The 21,761-nt window shown below is 34.7% G+C and overlaps 3 protein-coding genes across 3 annotated transcripts in view; 2 read left to right on the forward strand and 1 right to left on the reverse strand.

Annotated features, from left to right (window-relative positions):
* LOC123867563 overlaps positions 1 to 21,761 on the reverse strand; it is a 179,636-nt gene that overhangs the window by 121,034 nt on the left and 36,841 nt on the right. The gene's annotated exons all lie outside the window — the stretch shown is intronic.
* LOC123867564 lies at positions 5,585 to 8,122 on the forward strand. Its single transcript, XM_045909655.1, has 2 exons — positions 5,585 to 5,727; positions 7,196 to 8,122. The coding sequence occupies exon 2, from the start codon at positions 7,196 to 7,198 to the stop codon at positions 7,754 to 7,756; it is 561 nt and encodes a 186-aa protein (XP_045765611.1). The 5' UTR covers positions 5,585 to 5,727; the 3' UTR covers positions 7,757 to 8,122.
* LOC123867569 lies at positions 11,902 to 14,682 on the forward strand. Its single transcript, XM_045909659.1, has 2 exons — positions 11,902 to 12,038; positions 13,724 to 14,682. Exons 1-2 carry the CDS (start codon positions 12,029 to 12,031, stop codon positions 14,074 to 14,076), a joined length of 363 nt encoding a protein of 120 aa, XP_045765615.1. The 5' UTR covers positions 11,902 to 12,028; the 3' UTR covers positions 14,077 to 14,682.

The raw sequence follows: 21,761 nt of genomic DNA on the forward strand, positions 1-21,761 counted from the left end.
AATATTATCTAACTCGTTAAATTAATATCCCTAGTTGTATTTGCTTGATTGAATTGGCTAAACATGATGTCAAAGTGCTTAAATTATCAACACATATTACGTTCGTCTGTAGAGCCAAAATCAATGTTTGTAATTTCATTAGTACATAAGTTAGTCCTTTATTTTATATCCTACTAATATTATAAAGACGAATGTTTCTATCTATGTATGTATGTATGGATGTTTGTTACTCATTCACGCCAAAACTAATGGACAGATTTGGCTGAAAATAATGGAGATAAATTACTATACCCTGGATTGATACATAGGCTACTTTTTGTCTTGGGAAATCAATGAGTTCCTACGAGATTTTTAAAAACCTATATCCACGGGAACGAAGTCTCAGGTATCAAGCTAGTATTCATATATTATATTATGTACTTATAATTTGTGACACTTATTCATTATATTTATATAATTATTTTGTATTTTGTACAATACAGTGTTCATTTTACATAATCATGATTTACTTGAGAGTATATGTTTATTAATTCTACTATCCATCGTACCTATACCTACCATCCACAGCGCCAAAGGTTGTCTATAAGAGATTGCTTATATCAAAGTAACCTTTTCAATCTATAGGTATATATGTATGAGTACAATAAATATTTCGTAAGAAATAAATAACTATTTGCAGTATCAATGGTACTTTTTTTAGAGGTATCTTTAAAGATGCAATGCTACAAATGGTATACAACAATCTTATTTCTAAGAACCATTTCGACTTTGTTTTACAGAGTCTACCTTTTAGCGACTTAGAATTAATATTTTAAATGTTACTGTGAAATATTTATTTATTTACTAATCATATTAATCGTACGAGTAATATGTACCCCAGGTACCTAATATAATATTTATAGTTAATTTAACAGTATTGTGACAAAGTCTCATCGCTGAACTTTGTTACAATGATTGGTAAAACATTACAACACTGTACCTAAGTACCTACAGCAATATAATTAATCAAGAGTGCAGATATACCAACAAAAAGGATTTTCAAAAACTTTGGTACCTACCAATTCAGACACAATAATATTTATAGGTACCTACAACAAAACTACATAAACCCTTCTATTCACAATGTTTCCATTGAAAAATCCACTTTGCTTTAAATCCAATAATAGTTATTAAGTTTATCGTAATTTGTGATTATATTTTTTATTGTTATGATGATAAAATGTACATAATTTTACTATTTATGTTTTCATAGTAGAAATAAAATTATTATAATTTAAATGATAAATAAATAATAATTATAGGAACTACTTTTTTATTTATTTCATTATAAAATACTAGCTAAGTAACAGGTACGTAGCATGCGTTGCAACGCATCTATTGGGTTAAGAGCCTGCGAGGGCCAGATCTTCGTTATATTTTTATAAAAGCTGAAAGTTTATTAAGCTGCGTATTGTCCCCAACACAGGGAAGAATACCCCCTGCCAGATATTCTTAAGAGGGCTCTGTTAAAATATTCGGTTTCAAAGTTACGCGGTCTTAAAATTTTCATACAAATCTTGGAGCCCCTGTAATTTTAAAACTACATATTTTTTTAAAAATCTAAAATACCACAGACACAGATATTAGTTTCTAGAATATGTCTGCAAAATTTCATGGACTTTGGTTGCTTAATATTCAAATGAAATCGGAACTACGATTGTATGAAACGAGTGGAAACGAGTGACGGAGAGAGCCCTGTTAAATGGGTGTCAGGCAGGGCGTGGCCACGACTCATAAGTGTCTGGCAATGCATGACGTGATTTCTAATACTATTCTGAAGAAAATATAAAAAAGTTACACTTTATACCAGTGTAATTTTGTGAAATTTTTTACACCTTTTTTACCTGTTATCTCCCAAACCCACCATGATCTAAATTTCATAGTGGCTGTACGTTCTTCCGTGTTGGGGACAATACGCAGAGAAACTTTCAGCTTTTATAAAATAACGAAGGTTTGGCCCTCCCTCTATATCAGTTTTAGGATTTGAGCACCACGTAAGTACCTTGATGGTAGTATACCAAAAACCTCCACGCTAACTTGCCAACAACTACTGTGCAATATTTCAACTCTATTGAATGGACGACGTGCTATCACATAACGTCATTTATTTAAGACCCTTTGAGTTCTAATAAAATAAATTAATCCCCTGATCATCATCGCCGGCCCACTAAGCGCCCCAGGTCTCCTCTCAGAATGAGAAGGGCTTAGGGCAGGCCATCGTCCGCTACGTTGGCCAAATGTAGATTGGTAGACTTCATAGACTTCAAGACACACCGTTGAGAACACTATAGAGAACACTCACTCATACAGGTTTCCTTACGATGTTTTCCTTCACCATTAATGCAAGAAATATTTAAGTATTTTTAAATATAATCTAATTATAAAATGTGATATTTAATTATAATATAATTTTAAAAAAGAATGCAAAAATACAAAACTGAAGTAGAGCTTATCTATTTTGAAATGACGCGCCCCACTACATAATTTTGTGTATAAGTGATGTGTTAATTGCGGTGGTGGGGCGCGTCTTTTCAAAATAGACAAGCTCTACTATAATATATTAACATGTTGTGTATAACTTTTATTAAAAAAGTTGGGTTCAAAGGTTTCAAACGGATGTCACTGCAATTTACCTTGCGCTATTTTACAATTTTACACGAAAGCTTTCTGCTGGTGGAACCTAAGGACTGCCTAGTTTAACAGGGCTCTCTCCGTCACTCGTTTCCACTCGTTTCATACAATCGTAGTTCCAATTTCATTTGAATATTAAGCAACCAAAGTCCATGAAATTTCGCAGACATATTCTAGAAACTAATATCTGTGTCTGTGGTGTTTTAGATTTTTCTAAAAATATGTAGTTTTAAAATTACAGGGGCTCCAAGATATGTATGAAAATTTTTAAGACCGCGTAACTTTGAAACCGAATATTTTAACAGAAATCTGGAAAACCACAGACACAGATATTAGTTTTTAGAATATGTCTGCAAAATTTCATGGACTTTGGTTGCTTAATATTCAAATGAAATTGGAACTACGTTTGTATGAAACGAGTGACGGAGACAGCCCTCTTAAGCGCTCGATGAGAACAAATGATTTAATACTGCATTTTGTTCTTGCAGCTTTTATTAGTTTTTATGCAACATTCCCTTTTCCTTTTATATTTAAGTGTAGAGCGAAAAATATGTGCAAATTAATATTAGCTTGACGGAACAGGGATCAAACCTGTGACCCCGTAACTTTTGACCGCGTATTATTATGTGATTGCTGGACTAGGTGATTAAAATATTTAAACAATAAATTTACTTGACTAAGTTACTATATTTATACTTTATAATTAGGCGTTAAATATACTTTTCAGTCTGCCAAACTGCACTGGGCCAGCGTGGCAGACTATGGCCTAAACCATTCTCATTGTGAGAGGAGACTCGAACTCAGTAGTGGGCCGGCGATGATGATACATTTTAGATTTTGACTTTTGACGCTGACAAAGTGTGCATTCACCGACTTCACACATCTTGGAGAACATAATGGAGAACTCTCAGACATGCTATCCTCACGATGTTCTTTTTCCGTTAAAGCAAGTGATATTATCCATTCATATAAGATTTGGTATATCTTACGGTACACATCGTCACGAGCGATGGATACTCTGGTTACATAAAAAAAAACTATTATCTAACAACCATATCATAGCACGGCGGCGTCTTTGCCGTCATAACAATATGGTGCAGCGAATAGAAGGAGCATCTTAGTAGTATAAAATCGCTACAATTCGGAACAATTACTACTTAAACCTACTAGGTAGGTACTTGGCTCTTACACACTTATCGTAAACGGCCGGAAGGGCTCATTCGACGACTCAGACGCTTGACTCATTTGTTCCTTACATAATCTCACAAAGAAAAACCTCAATTCGCCTACTCAGCTTTATCTACCACTCACCAATATAGTATAATTTTTTTTTAGATTTCGGGCTTGATCAAAATGGTGAAGAAATAGAGTGAATTCAGAGATTTTTAACTACAACGTATAATTAAAACTATACTACATAGGAAAACAATATAGAATATTAGTATCGGTTTTCATAAAAAAGGCGTGGCTGCTATCATATTTAAGAGGAGCATGTACCGATTTTAGCATCAATTATAAACAAGGAGAAACTCGCGAAAGACAGAAACAAATGGCGTAAGAGCATTAAGAAGGACTTCCATGCTCATGGTGATTCCCGGTTTGTCGTACTCGCCTGCAAAAGAATAAGGAGACATTTCACTGGCTCTGTCTACATTGCGACAGGTTCAACTGCCCCCTTCGTGGCAGAGGTCTCGCGAACATGAAACTATTTAGGCTTATTCGAACAAGATTAAAGTTGAAAACTAAAACCCGACTGCGATCGTCTTAAACGCTGAAATATTATAGTAAAACTGTTTTTGTCGCTTTGTATACTTTAATGCTGTAGTATCTTTATATAGTTTTGTATTTATGAACTCAGAATTTTCTCCTCTTTCATTTGACGTCTCACTCGATACAATAGCAAAAAAAAAAAATTTGCAGACCCCACTTTTTTTGATGTAATATCCGTTAGGTCAATTTTTTCGTATTTTAGTCTATGTCACTCGGACCTTTACGATGAATCAATTGACACCTCATTCATCAAAATCGGCCCAGTAGTTTAGGCCCTACGGCGGTACACACTGCTAAAATCATAACCCTTCCTTTTGGCTTTGCCGCAGTCAGGTAAAAAAGTTTCAACGGACAGTGTACGAATTAATTATCAAGACGGAAAGGCCTACAACGACAACATATTATTGTCTACCACATCGAACGTGTTAAAAAATACGGTTGACGTCAGGAGTAACAGCAGTTGCTTTATTCGGAACTGGTATCTTCTGCAGACTGCCGGCGTAAATGGTGACGTCCATACCCTTTTCGGTAAAATGTGCTTTATTCGGCCCGTGTTGTCTAGCGACCTTATGAGAAGTGTATTCGTAGCGAACTCCGTACAAACGTATTTTGGTTCTCATAAACTTAAAGAAATTCGACACAAATTAGACACATGTTCTAGTTATTCAATAGAATACTGTATTTGTAGTTTCCGGATTTCCGTTAAAACATATAGTTTCAAACTTACACGGCTCCAGGATTTACATACAAATCTTTGAGCCAGTGTTAACTCTAAAACTAGACATTTTTACGGAAATTTGCAATATTTTTATGGATATCTGGCTAACCATAGACACAGATTTCAGTCATAAAACTTGTCTACAAAACATTGAGTTGGTCGGTTAATTATAATAATAATCAAATGAGAAGCATACTACGTATGTATGCAACGCTCTCGAGAGGAACTCCTCTTAATGTTTGATAACTGATAAGTATACATGGTTCTCGTATTAGTATTTTCAATAAACCCTTTGCGAAAATCGCTCGAAATATTTATCCAACTGTTAATACATATACCTACGTGGGAAATTTCTTACAACCCGCATAATCTGGGACCTCTGTGCAAATAATGAGACACACGAGTATTACTGACGCATGCGCGCCGATCGTATTTATTCGCCAACGAAAGAGGTGTGACACCACAAGCAACTGACCTATTGACTAGATCACACGTTAACTTGTATACATAATAATTCCAGTAATTTTTACTAGTTTAGAATTTTAAGGAGACATTGTAGTGTTACAAAAGTAAGTTACTTTTTTATTCATCACGTGCTTACGAAATCTTTAGCGATTACATTGCAGATAATAGTTTCCCTTTCAGTGGTTTTATATAGTTCTTCTTTAAGGTATTTTACTTGGGCAATGATTAATGGTGTTAACTCCTTACTGATTTTAAAAATAAAATCCATATTAATACAATATTATTTATTTGAATTGGCATAACAGTTTTTTTTTAATAAAACAAACTTACATCTAAATTAAAACTAATTTAAAAAAAAAAAAATATAATAAATGCGAAAGTGCGTCTATCTGACGTTTCTATCCATCTGTTAAAATCGATTTCGATAACGAAATTCGGTAGAGACAGGCTTGCATCCTGGAGACATGCTAAGTATTTTTTATTGCGAAAAATGAAATATTGTCACGGGATTTAAAAAAAAATTGATCCACGCGGACGAAATTGCAGCACAGTCGTAAAATACAACACTATTTTAAACCAACTTCTGTATACATCCATAACTAAGTTTTATTTGTTTTTATACGTGCTCTAAAGCATCATTAGATTGGTTTTCAGAATCTTTTTTCCTGTATGTACTACGAGTATATTGTTTTAAATAAGTGGAAATTTTTACTTACAATCTCGTGGTACTGACCTCCAAGTGGAATGTAGACCGGTTCATTTATTTACTTAGTTATTGTTGTGTCTATAATGAGAACTGATTATTGTGTAACTTTATATGGTCAGCAATGACATGGTTTACACTTTGATGTCTTTTTAACCCCCGACCCAAAAGAGGGCTGTTTTAAGTTTGACGTGTGTATCTGTGTATCTGTATATCTTTGTATCTGTCTGTGGCATCGTAGCTCCTAAACTAATGAACCGATTTCAATTTTCTTTTTTTTTTGTTTGAAAGGTGGCTTGATCGAGAGTGTTCTTAGCTATCATCCAATAAAATCGGTTCAGCCGTTTGAAAGTTATCAGCTCTTTTCTAGTTATTATTATAACCTTCTTTTGTCGGGGGTGTTATAAATTTTTAATTAACACTTGTTTCTTGAGAAGATCTTGAAATGTTTTAGAGTCACTTTAAAAGTGAGATATTAGAAATAAGATACAATTTGACTTCATTAGTAACGCCCGAATTCCTGACCGGTTTCGCTCTGATGTCTACTTGCAAAATTTCAAATTTTTAGATCTAGCAGTTTGAGCTAGCTGGACATTGATCAGGCTTCATTCAGATTCAGTCAATTTGTCCTTTTATACACTACCATTTGCCACTTCGCCCGCGTTTCATATGTAAGATAGCCTATGTTACTTCTGAAAAAAGTAGCGTTCTAACGAAAGGTAAAAGAATTTTGAAAACCAGTTCAGTAGTTTCAGAGTTTATCTATTACAAACAAACAATAAATCTTTCCTATTTATTATATTATTATATATTTCAGTATAGATATCATATTATGTAGATCAATATTACATTTTGCACTTTCTTTTCAGATGGCGACATTACTTATACTGATTGTGGGATTCTTGCACTTAGTGAACGTGGAACTTGCACCTGCACCATTAACAAGTCCTAGGATAGACACTGACATGTTTCAAATTCCTGTTCTCGACAATAGATTTAATTTCGATGATAAAAGACAAAACTGGGGCTTACTAATTAACGGATCAATCTATACTGAAAACGAAGATGTGAGCTACAATAGACCAATTACTATTCCAAGACTATATTCTACAAGCACTCCTCTTTCGTCAGAAAAAAAATTAGCCAAACCACAGGCTGACGCCATACCTGAAACGAGTGTATCATTTAAAGCAAAACGATTCTTGCAAAAATCATCCGAAGTTAACAGTGGATTAAAAGTAATAAATAACGAACCGAAGAAAACTCGCTTGCAATGCGATGTAGAACGTATAAAGTGTTGCATCAACGAATCGGAAGTAAGCAACTGCCCAATAGCAAGTGAGTGTTTAAAGTTGGAATATAGCTCCGATTTGTGCGATACAAAAGTTTTGCAAGAGAGTATTAATAGGGTTCTGAATTCGTTTTCATAAGTGATGGAAACTTCAACTGGATTCATAATTATCATCAACCGATAGACGCCCACTGCTGGGCATGTCGGTTACTCTGGTTCTTTTACGGATCTCCTCATTGCTGATTTAATCACATAGATAAACTCCAAGGATAGCTCTCTCCATCACCTGCCGAGTGACTTTTTGGATGAGCTTTCTTATGAGGCCCATAGATAGCGACCATATGTCTCGGATCCATAAGCCATCACTGGCAAGTAGCCACACGCACTGCTCGAAGACTTTCATTGAGACCACTGGCTTTTACAGACTACATAAAACGAATTTAAAAATGTTTGTAGTTGGAACGTGATTAACTAGTTATTTCTTACTTGATTGTAAAGAAAATAACAAAAAAGTGGAAAACTGGAGTGTAATAGAAAAAAAATCCCACGGTCTTCTGCAATGGAATGGTCTCCTGCGTATAACAATGGAATACCATTGCTAGACAATGTTATGAGCTATGTAAATAGTAATTTTGATTCAAGCTTTAACTATTTTTAGTGTTCTTGTGGGTAGTATAGACAAAATTTCAGTATTTTATTATTAGTTATATGTATGATCAAGGTGTGCCATATAATAATATGTAACTAGTTAGAAATTTTGTGAATAACAACATAATTCTTCATAGGACGTAAATATAAAATAAATATTAAAATTATTTTCAAATTGTTTTTTATATATTGTATATACGAAGTTTCGTGATTAATAAAGTACTCGTATTTCGTACATTCTTTATCAACCACTGCCCGGCTAGCATAGGCAGTAGATAAAAATTATATCCCCCGATTATATCCACTGATGTCATACAAATCAGTATAATTTTTATCTACTGCCCATGCTAGCCGGGCTGATAACTTTATTTATTATAGCCTTTAATGATTTATGGATTAAAACCCCCAATCAATTTCTGTAAAAACTAAAGTTGTGCAATTTATAATGCTACTTGTGTAAAAGGAAATCATGGGAAAATCTACTCATAAAGTGTTAGTAGGTTAGGTTAGGTTTTTGCTATTGATGCACGTTTATTTAACGTGCAGTTTTGCACATTAAGTACGTTATTTGAAGGGTTTGTCGATTTGTCCAGCAAAAGCTAAATTTCCTTATACCTACGTTTGCTACTTTTGATTTTTCTCGTAGTTTTAAGTTTTCCCATAATACGTACATTAAAGCAAAAAACGGAATAGGTACTAATGAAATTACCTCGGTCTCCATCCGTCCGTCCAGCCATCCGTATAATATGTCTATCACAGTCGTTTTTTAACCCCCGACCCAAAAGAGGGGTGTTATAAGTTTGACGTGTGTGTGTGTATCTGTGTATCTGTCTGTGGCATCGTAGCTCCTAAACTAATGAACCGATTTTAATTTAGTTTTTTTTGTTTGAAAGGTGGCTTGATCGAGAGTGTTCTTAGCTATAATCTAAGAAAATCGGTTCAGCCGTTTGAAAGTTATCAGCTCTTTTCTAGTTACTGTAACCTTCACTTGTCGGGGCTGTTATAAATTTTTAATTTACACTTGTTAGATACATATTATATAAGTTAGGATAAGTACATAGGCTTTATTCACATCACGATCAATCGGATTTGAGAAAAAAAGTTCGACCCTATCGTAGCAGTAAGTAATTAGCACTTGTGGAAAGTCTGCAGTGCAGTCTGGCTTAAAGAAACACACAGATGATGAAAATGGAAAAGATAACTTGTAACGGTTATTCCAAACCCGTATTTAACAGGGCTCTCTCCGTCACTCGTTTCCACTCGTTTCATACAATCGTAGTTCCAATTTCATTTGAATATTAAGCAACCAAAGTCCATGAAATTTTGCATACATATTCTAGAAAATAATATCTGTGTCTGTGGTGTTTTAGATTTTTCTAGAAAATATGTAGTTTTAAAATTTCAGGGGCTCCAAGATTTGTATGAAATTTTTTAAGACCGCGTAACTTTGAAACCGAATATTTTAACAGAAATCTGGAAAACCACAGACATAGATATTAGTTTCTAGAATATGTCTGCAAAATTTCATGGACTTAGGTTGCTTAATATTCAAATGAAATTGGAACTACGATTGTATGAAACGAGTGGAAACGAGTGACGGAGAGAGCCCTCTTAAACGAATTTGTATTAGAAATGAGGAAAAAATTCTACTGTAGGTAGATATTAGTTAAATGCAAACATTTAATATTTTATTTTAGTGCCAGATAGGATAAAGCGACTTTGTTAATAAACGGACTTTTTGTATGCATTTCGTAGGAGTGTCAATAGCACGCTGTTGCACTCAACAAGCACACTGATGAAACGAGAGTCACAAAGGTTTCGTTTGTCCTCGTTGATACGCTCACTCGTCGACGATTTACTTAGTATACACTCCAGTGGCTGGTTCCCGCCTCGCGAGGCTTGCTTTGCGCGTGGCGTGGCGTTGATTACGCGTCTCGACCGCGGCAAACACCGAGGCAACGCGGCGCGAGGTGATGCATCCACCACGTTAATAGGCCTTGCAAGCATTTACATCAGTCAGCGGTCCCATAACTTAGCCTAAGTATGATTTACTTATCTAATAAATGAAGTGGTATTATTATTTTTAAATACATAGGCCCGATTTTCCAATCGTGAAATAACTTTTATCTGAGGAACTTTGACGTTTAAACAAATTTTCTATACAAAAACTGTCAAACCTCAAATAATTTATTCCTCAGATAAAAGTTATTTGACGGTTGAAAAAGGGCCCTGTCTTTAATTTAATTAAGCTTCACGTTGGTCTTTTTTAATTTATTAATGCAACAGCAAACACAATGCGATGCAGCATTGTCTGTCGTACATAGCTCATTATAGGACTACCGCCGCCGGTATCACTAAGGCTCACGAGCTTTCTTCATAAATTGCTGGCTTCCTGAAGCCGAGAGATCAACATTTTGAGGCGAAAATTTCCTGTATAACTGCTCTACCCCTCTAGGATGTTAAAAAGTGCAGATAGTATCAGCACCATATTGTGTATTCAATCTGTTTTTTCCGTTTTACAGTCATACATTTCCGTTTCCCTGGTGACACCTGCTGACGCAACGCCCATTATAATATACCTATGTGCGTACTCGTAAATGTAAACAAAATATTTGAGTCTGAGTTTAAATATGTGTCATACGAGTATAATTACTCATTATGAGTAAATTATATGATATTAGCTTATAATATTATACTATGCGTGAACAAAGTTAAATTGGGTTAACTGTAAAGTAGGTAGATACATCAACTCTACACTACTTTACCATAATCCATAAAATACATTGCATAAGTATGTAAATACGAATGTGTGTGTGTCTATCTATCGTTAACTTTTCAAGGCACATTTAATCACCCAATTTTGACCAAACGGTACGTACATAAACAGCGTTCATCTCAAAGATAGACATAGACGAAAATAAAAAAGGTACCCATGGGATTTAAAAAAATCTAAATCCAAGCGAAGCCGCCGGCGTCGTTTAGGTAGTTTTAAATAAAGACTAGTTACGAACATAATAAATCTACAATACAACAACAGTGCAAATGTAACTATAATAATACTTATTTATTTTGCAATGCAATTATTGTAGTGAACTTACATTAATATGACTAAGCAGTAATGGCAGTAATACATGTTTTAATAAATACACACTAAAAATATTTTAACGGTTGTACAACAAGTGTAAATTAAAAATTTATAACACCCCGACAAGTGAAGGTTACAGTAACTAGAAAAGAGCAGATAATTTTCAAACGGCTGAACCGATTTTCTTGGATTATGGCTAAGAACACTCTCGATCAAGCCACCTTTTAAACAAAAAAATCTGAATTAAAATCGGTTCATTGGTTTAGGAGCTACGATGCCACAGATAGATACACAGATACACAGATACACACGTCAAACTTATAACACCCCTCTTTTTGGGTCGAGGGTTAAGAATAATTACATAATACCCAAAACAAATGGACGAAATAAAATCGACGATGACTTCCGGAATATTAAAATTCCCGTCTGCGTCGAAGAAGGTACAGATATCTGATAAAACAACAACAATGAACTGTCAACTGAAGCAATATACCTACCACATACCACACTTAGCATTATCCATAGTACCTATACGTAATCCTATATTATCGTACTATGTATCCGTTTAGGTACCAGATAGCAAAGCCGCATGGCTGAGTGTAGACGTCTAGAAGAAGTGATTTTGTTTTAAAATATTTTGGAAAGTGAACAGTGTTATAAAAGAAACCCTAAAATATCATGTGTGAAAGTAAGTATTGCTCAGCTCGCAGTTTTGTATTGAGAAGTTTTATGTGAAGATTGTTCTCAATATGTTGTTATTTTTTATTTTATTTCACGAGTGAATTATTTTCGGCGCTGCACGATTTTTTTTATCACTATAGCTTGTACGTGTTTTAAGTTTTCATTCGATATATTTTTTTTATACTTGTGTTATAAACCTACTTGTATTACCTATTTAACATGTAATATGTTGGACTTTTGACTAGCTTATTTATTTACTGCATAGTAGTTTTTTATATAGCTAACGAAAGGACCAATTAAGTTCAAGTAGATTTACATAAAACTTTATGAAGTTGTCTTCAGTTGATTTTATGATCCAAGATGATCGAAACTCAATTAAAACAAACGTCAATCATGATTAAACTGACACCCAAGCATGAGATAGGCGTATATTTTAATCTCCCTTGAGAAATTAACATTGTTAAAGAAGCATTTTTCAAATTACTAGAGTCATGGAGTAGGCAGATCAACATTTGATGGTTTTCCTAAAGAAAATTTGAATTTCTATAGAAAACCCGATTATATATGACCCGGATGATTGGATAAAAAGGAAAATTGACTAACTGACATCATAAATGTACAGCGCTCAAACGGCTGCGTCTGTAAACTTGAAATATTGATAGTTTATTTAACTTGCCGTGTTAGTATGTGGTCCAATCTTGTAACTGAATTTGAGTCAATTTTTCTTGATTGAGCTGAAACTCGGAACACATATTATGTAACTTCGACAATGCAATAATATGGTACCATGGTGGTCCCATGATGGAGGCGGGAGGTAGTCATAGGAACTCCTTAACATCTCAACTTACCTGTATTATAAATCAGATTTTCAGTGTGATATGATAATGAGGTTCATCTTCTAGGTAGTTACATTATAAAAAAAGTCGCAGTTAAAATGCAAATACTCATTATATTATTTTATTATTACGTACTTACTATACCTATATTTTATACAAACTGGGAAAACCCGATCAACGCAACCTCTGACTCACAAAAGCATCAATGATGTTGTTGAGATAGCAGAAATTGTTGGCAGCATGACATTTGCGATAGCAGAAAATAGTACAAATCCATATAATCGTTATTGGAAAAACTTTGTTTCCACGTTCCAAGAGTCTAAAGTTGACTCTAGAGTACAATAATTATTATCAACTTTATCGATATAGGGCTATAACACACTGTGATGTTATTTTTTTGTCGCAACATTTAGATAAACAAAGTTATGGATATATTTATTGCATTGCCTACCAGTTACAGTAGAGTGTATCCATTATATAAGTCTATGTGTGTATCTAATTTATTTTTGGTTGAGAAGTTCAAGCCCCTATCCTCTGTGCCCTAATCGCGTCACAATAACATATCGTAAATTAAAAACAAAACGGTCTCTATCCAAAAGTTTTGATTTTACAATATGTCCAATTAAAGAACAACAAAGTATAAAATGACACTATTCAAAAAGTATAGAAAAGATGGCCCTCACAACTACTAATTTTTGTATAGACACTGAGTGATATTTTTGTTTCCAATGAGCGATATTTTGAGTATCATACGGTCGTATTAAGCAGACCCGCTCTTACAGCTAACTTCTCAGCCGCCAAAATATTTATTTGTATACGAACTATACTAACCGAGATGAAATCGTTTCAATTACAGATATGACCAAATACTTCCTCATAGTAGTTGCTGCCGTGATGATGGTGCAAACTGAAGCCAAAGATATACCTGCATTGGTAACGAACAACAAGTTAGGACCAACGTACAACGAATTGCTCTATATCCTCCAATCTAGACACGGGGAGAAGGGTAACCGGCCGAAGCACTTAACGCCATGCGCCCGAGCCATATTGGGATGCTGTAACAACAGAGTGATGAATGAGACTTGTTCTGAAAATCTCAAATGTGGAGCGTACTTTTTTGACGACAACCCCTGTGAAGACAAATTTATCGTGGACGCTTTGAATGCCGCAAAACTATTTTACGAACAGTTTAACTTAGTAGCCGCGTAATAAAATGATTATAAGAGGCATATAAGAGGCCATCGGTTAAGGAAAATGCGCTAAGTAAATCTTATTCAGTTACTAATTCGCCAGTGACGGGATAATAATAACCTCCATTAAATTAATATACCTACTTAAGTATTCAAGATCCACACAAGAGAAAAGTAAATGCATAGAAATGTGAATATTAGTGAAATACCAGAAAGTTTCTTTACTGCAAGGTATGCGATGAACTTGCTATAACCTTACCTTCGTTTGCTATAACCTTTACAAACGGGTAAAAATATCTACTCGTTTAGTCAAAGGATATTTAAAGGACATTTATAGAATAATTTTATGTACCTACGTGTTTTATGGTATTTGTACATCTTACATTACTTGTATAAATTGTACCCAGCGGCGTGCAGGCTATAGAGGCATAAAACACTGCTTACCCTACTTGAAATAGCTCAATGTTCAGTTTTCATTATGCCTACCTGAAAAGAGGTACGTGCCTAATACTTACTTACCCTGACTTTAAACCTTATGCACGCCACTGTTAGTATACTTAACTCTTTATAGATCTGAATTAGTAAAATTAAAACACTACAGTATAACTGCTTCTAGGTATTACTTCAAAAATCTAGTCGATATACCTAGCTTAAGGCAGATCGATTTAGTATAAATGCTGTTCCTACGTTTAAGTTAGAAATGTAAATATATAATTTATTGTTAGTATAATGTGTAATTAACTGATACTAAGGGCTGATTTTTCAATCTATACTAATATTATAAACCTTTGTATTTTTGTATGTTTGTATTGAATAGGCTCAAAAACTACTGGACAGATTTCAAAATTTCTTTTACCATTACTTAGAGGGATTCTTCCGAATCCGTATAGGCTATATTTTATCCCGGAAAATAGATAGGATTTTTCGTGGTAGTGTCCACCCGTGCGAAGCCGGGGCGGGTCGCTAGTCGTTAATAACTTTTATCTGAGGAACAAACTTGGTATTTGAATTTTTTTTCTATAGGAATTCTGTCAAAACGTGAAATTTATTCCTTAGATAAAAGGTACCTATATGGCGATTGAAAAATCGGCCCTAAAATTGATTTTTTAACGTAACGTAATTTTTTGTAACTAAATATCAGCAGTATTTATTAACTTACACTGTGCCACTGTGTGTGTGTGTGTAATGTTACATAATATTATAAGATGAAGCCCGCATCTCTAGTGATATTTATAGCTACTTATCATAATGTTGCTACGATATTTTGTAACTTGTGTCTAACATATTTATTATCTAAGCAAATCTCTAATCTTATTACGAACCCATTACCGAACCACATCTGAGAACCGTTCCCCTCAAAGATTGAGAAAGGTTTGGGCCATAGTGGCTGGCCGGTTGTGGTTGTGACTCAACTTCGACTTCACCCATCTTTGAGAACATTATGGAGAACTTTCAGTCATGTCGGTTTCCTCTAGATTTTTTTGTTTCTAAAAGAATATTAGCCATGCTAATCATTACTAATACTCCCCTTTCCCCTCTAATTAAGTGTAAAGCTTGTGCTAGGAGTAAATACGACAATAGTGCAACGAATGAGGTTTGAACCGCCGCCCGGCGCCGAACTTTTGGAAGTCCGCTCCTCAACCGTTGAGCTATCGAGGCTCTATAAGATGATTATAGATGTTTTCCTTTGTCGTTACATCAAATTATATGTAAATGCTTAAACTTAAGCGGATATTTTATTGGGAGGCAAGTGGCAACCCTAAGCGAAGCAGGCACAGTTTAGTTCAAGTTAATAATGTATAAATCCCGGCCGGCTCTGGCGCGCAGCCAGCTTGATCCGGGCAACAAGTGAGTGTATACTTGTGTAACACTCCACATTATGCGGCCAACGTTATTGTTCACTTGCCATTTATTATTGCTCTTATTTATTACTAGCCGGCTCGCCCTGGCTTTACACGGGTGGGCTGACATATTCTCTGGTCTAAATACGAACATTTTATAATGTACAGTGCGACACGGATCTTTTGGCGCTTGAATGACATTGACAGGCAGTGGTAAATTATTTGACGATTCAAAAGCACTTGTAAAAGTTCATTTGAATAAAAATCTATTCTATTCTATTCTATTATACAGGGGGGCGTAGTTGTAGAACAATGCAAGCAATAAGAATGTCCTCAATTTTAAAAAATATGTTGAAAATTTTGAAAATTTGAAATGAAAGGGTCAATGTTAAAAATCGAGTTTTTATCTAATGGCCACCCGCCAAAAGATCCTTGTCGCCAAACTGAAGAACCTATGTGTATTGTAAAAAAAAGTTTAGATTTGACCTAAGACTGACATGGACATAATGATGTAGAAGTACTTGTATCAAAGGAGAAACTAACTAACTGTGAGCTTGAGAAATTCAAACGGGATTCTATAACAAGTGTAAATTAAAAATTTATAACACCCCCGACGATCCAAAGTATTTGAGTTTTCCAAAACATCATTTTCAAATAAATAATTATGTATTTAGGCAACGTCCATCTTGACAGCTTGACATTTGTCTATTGACATAATATTATGAACCTAACGGTTATCTAACCTTCTTTTCTACAAGAAAACTAGAAAAGAGCTGATAACTCTTAAACGGCTGAACCAATTTTTTTAGATTATAGCTAAGAACACTCTCGATCAAGCCACCTTTCAAACAAAAAAAACTAAATTAAAATCGGTTCATTCGTTTAGGCGCTACGATGCCAAAGACAGATACACAGATACACAGATACACCGATACACAGATACACAGATACACACGTCAAACTTATAACACCTCTCTTTTTGGTCGGGGGTTAAAAAGACCTAAATCTAAGACAAGTCAAAAAAATCACAAGAAGTCAAAAGAATGGACAACCATACAACAGTGAATTTTAATATTTCATAGTCATACTTGTTATTGACTGTAAATACATAAAAATTAAAAAAATAGTAAGTAAAGATACCTACCGTAATTATATTTCAGGACGATAACAATTATCCTACGTACTTTTTAGTTGAAAAAAAAAACACTGTTTTTATGAACGCTTACCATTTTTGCGGTGCTGTTATTATGTGTAATTATGAAACCGCAATGTCCTATTTGTGGTAATTCAAATAAATGATTCTTACAAAGCAGTTTTTTTTATATATTTTAATACACAAATCTTGATCAAAATATAAATTTTCGATGACTGGTAAGAGCTGCTTATATTATGTATGTATAATAAATGCTTGGTGACCAATTAGGTACAATATTACTTTTATATGCATAGAGTAACAGCGGAAATCAAAATCATCTAAATTATTTACAAACAATATTATAGGAAACGATTAACTGTGCCATTGTGAAGCATGTGATTTGTATATTATCTCTATTGTGGTCCCCCACGTCAGTTACAGTTCGCTGATTATACATATAAACTTATAAAGTATTGTTAACAATAAAGCTATGGTAATAAAGTGAATAAATTATGAGTGTAACAAATTATTATCAGTCGTTAAATACAATTAAATATAAAAAGTTTTTTTTTTTTTGTAATCCCTCCGACATATTTTATGTAACCAAATGGAGTAAACGGCACAGTGCTCTGAAGTCATTTTTAGGGATCCGTACCTCATAAGGAAAAACGGAACTCTTATACGATCACTCTGTTGTCACGTCACGGACAGACGGACGAACAGACAGACGTCTCAGACAGACAACAAAGTGATCTTAGAAGGGTTCCGTTTTTCCTTTTGAGGTACGGAACCCGGAAACATGTTGTTAAATCTCGAAATAAGTCTAAAATCATATGAACCTTTTCACTAAAACTTGGATTGTTTTATTATATCTCTCTCTACCTTTGCCATTATCATGAGGCACAAAATTGTAGCAATCAAATTGCAATCTCAATTTTCTTCCCTGAAATAAAACAGGGCAAGTTCCCTTATCAATCGTAATAAAAGTAGGTATAATGGTACATCTAAGATGCCTTTATTGCCTGTAAAACACTTTTTAGGGTTCCGTACGAATTGATTCCGTCTGTAAGTAATTACTAAGTCTCCTCTGTCCGTCCGTCTGTCTGTCAGCGAACTGTAGGTTTCTCATGATCATAATCGGTAGAGAATTGCGTATAAATTAAAATAAATATATTTGAACAAGAATGCTTGTTTCTTACAGGTAATCCATCTAAAAATTAAGCATAAGTAATTATTTGATTTCATTTATTTATATAGCACTAGAGGAAGCCCGCAACTTCGTCCGCGTGGATTTAGATTTTTAAAGACCCCGTGGGAACTCTTTGATTTTCCGGGATAAAAAGTAGCCTATGTCCGTCCCCGGGATATAAGCTAACCCTGTACCAAATTTCGTCAGAATCAGTTACACTGTTGGGCCGTGAAAAGGTAGCAGACAGACAGACAGACAGACAGCTAGACAGACAGACAGACACACTTTCGCATTTATAATATTAAGTAATAAGTAATATGGATTATTTTTTAAATGCTTATTTTTTATATCCTTTTAATGTCTACAAACTAATAGGTAACTGTACTATTGGGAACCTAATAAAATCCGATAAGGTTAACTAGTGATCCGTGACGGCTTCGACGATCGAGTTTAGTCAGCGTTTAGGTTTTCCCAAGGCTTCTTTACGTAAATGCTTATTATTATTGCTCACTCTATTCACAACTTCGATGTTTGATGACCTAAATATCAATATTGGAAGGCCCAACTTTTTCAACGGTTAAACCTTTTTTTCTCTCTCGTCTGGCTTTACACTGATTAGCCAATGTCAAGTTTGTAGTTATTTACAAGTTAGGGAAACTATATGTATAAGTATGGACTCCGTCTGTGCCGGCGCCCGCCGACATACACGCGACGCCCCTTTAGAGCGCTTCCCAGTCAGTTCCACCACCAATAAACACCAGCAGAACACAAAAACCGGCCACTTCTAACAAAAAAAAACAATAAGTTCATAAGCTACTTCTTACCATAAATTGGAAATTATGTACAGGTATAGAATTATTAGTGATAGCTTGGTGGTTAAGATGTCAGCCTCTTATTCGGGAGGTCCGTGGTCGATTCCAAGTATGCACCTCTAACTTTTCTGAGTTACCTATGTGCGTTTAAGCAATAGGTAAATATCACTGGCTTTAATGGAGAAGGAAAACATCGTGGAGAAACCTGGATACCCGAGAGTTCTCCATAATCTTCCAAAGATGTGTGAAAGCCGCACTTGACCAGCGTGGTAGACTAAGGCCAAACCCTCCCATTCTAAGAAGGAGACCCGTGCTCAATAGTAACAAACTATACAAAGGGTGCAAGGGCGGCCTTATTGCTAAAGCAATCTCTTACAGGCAACCTTTGATGAAAGGCTTTAACTGACCAGAGCGTGGGATGGTGCAAGAACTGAGAAGTAAAATTAAAAACCTTAAAAGTAGGTGGTACATAATAATATATAAAAAAATAGGTAAAACATATATTTATTATATGAAACAGATAATTATTTATTTGTATCATTAAAATCCATGTCAGATATTATATAATATTTCGTATGGACCGTGCCACATCGGTAATATTATTATGTAACAAAAGAAGCGCAGGCTCTATTCATCCGCGCTTCACCAATCAGCATTATCGAGATCGAAACTAGATATACCATTCACAGAAAACGGATTTGCATTCGTAAACCTATACATATTAGTAGTAAATATTTAAATATTAGTAGTAAATCACACTAATATTATAAAGGCGAAAGTTTGTATGTGTGTGTGTGTGTGTATGTTTGTTACTCCTTCACGCAAAAACTACTGGACGGATTTGGCTTAAATTTGGAATGGAGATAGATAATATCCTGGATTAGCACATAGGCTACTTTTTATCCCGGAAAATAAAAGAGTTCCCACGGGATTTCAAAAAACCTAAATGCACGCGGGCGAAGTCGCGGGCATCGGCTAGTATTTAAATATCCACGATAGTAGCCCTACTAATTTATCGAACCTACGAAATTGCCATTAATAATGTACCCACTGCTCTTAAAACTTATATCTATGTATAGGCAGATAGGTAAGTAGTACTATTGTAAAAAAATGTAGGAACTCTGAATTATATTTGATTATATTATATGCATAGATCACTAGATATACTGATTAAGATGAAAACTTTAGTTTGATAGGACGGGATAAAAAATCAATCACTTTTTAATACTGCAACTATTAAACAAATCGGCCACTCGAATTTTACTACCTACTTCATTCAGCTATTCAAGCACCAATAAATAATAATCACTGCCAAACTTTGCCTTTAATATATTTAAAAACAAATTCGTTGAAAGCTTTTGAAAAAATTATTGTAAAGCGAATATTTGTTTCCTTTGAATGAAGAAAGTACGAGAAACTCTTTGAAAGAGAATAAAATATCGAGAATATATATCGATCGATTTTAAATTATAAAAATATTCACTAGACTTCTTTAGCGTGGATTTAGTTTTTTAATAAATAATCGTAGGAATTCTTTCATTTTCCGGTATAAAAAGTAGCTTATGCCACCCATGCATAAAATCACGTCAATCCATTGCACTGTTGTGGCGTGATTGACGGACAGACCAACAAATAAACACACTTTGGGATTTATAATTTGGGCAGTGATAGTAGTAGTGAGTAGTGATGTAGCCAATAATACAAATTATTTCATTCACGCTATTCCTAAATCCAGGTTAGACTGGATAAAAAGAATGTAGAATGACTTTGTATGTACAATAAATAATTCATTTTAATCCACGCCGCGCCCATAAAGATAGTTTCAAACTAAATCAGGCTTTAAACTATCTTTAGTTTTTCCAATTTAAAGAAGCAAATGAAGTCTAAATTACAAAGGATTACTTAGAAAAGCAATTTGTATGTATCTACTATCCGTGGTAGCAACGATGTAGCTCCGTAAGCCCTTGGGGAACGTTCACTAAAGCTGTGATAGTATTTCTTCGCTAACTCTACGACACGTAAGCCGATGCTATGCAAAACAAATTGCGTCAATTAGTATTCCTTTTTTACGAGTATATCTATTGTATTTTCTACTCGGTACACTCAGTATTTATATTTCGTCACTTATTGAGTTGATTTTAAAATAACCCTTAACAAGTTAGACGGTTGTTATGGGTTTAAAACCCATATGTATTGCTAATAGGTTTCTATGCAATATCGTACTGGAACGCCACATCGCTTAATGGGTAAGCCTTTACCGGGAGCTAGCAACGGCTGAAACCTCCCACCAAACCAGACCAGGGACAATTTCACAATAATTATAAATTCCCAAATAGCCCCTGCTGGAAATAAAGTTCATTTGTTAAACCAATATTTCATGCCAAAGCAATTACGCCGACCGGCAGACCCCTTTCATGGTGACGGGTATTTTATTCCACGCTGAAACAAATTTGATTTAATATCGATGAGGATCAAACAGCCAAAACGATAACATTTTTCATTGTCCTCGGATATCGGTCCTTTTTATTTTATTTACTAACCAGAGGATGCCCGCGACTTCGTCCGCGTGGATTTTTGAAGATTCCGTGGTAACTGTTTGGTTTTCCGGGATAAAAAGTTATCTATGTCAATAACATGGACGCAAGACACCTCCGTACAAAATTTCATACAAATCGTTTAAGCGGATGGGTCTTTAGGAATCCCGTGGGAACTCTTTGATTTGCTGGG

The sequence above is a fragment of the Maniola jurtina genome, chromosome 8 (genome assembly GCF_905333055.1).
Source record: "Maniola jurtina chromosome 8, ilManJurt1.1, whole genome shotgun sequence".
In the NCBI taxonomy this organism is placed as follows: domain Eukaryota; kingdom Metazoa; phylum Arthropoda; class Insecta; order Lepidoptera; family Nymphalidae; genus Maniola; species Maniola jurtina.

Bases quoted from the DNA above. Each gene is read 5' to 3' on its own strand.
- LOC123867564 (XM_045909655.1), top strand. From the start codon at position 7,196: ATGGCGACATTACTTATACTGATTGTGGGATTCTTGCACTTAGTGAAC.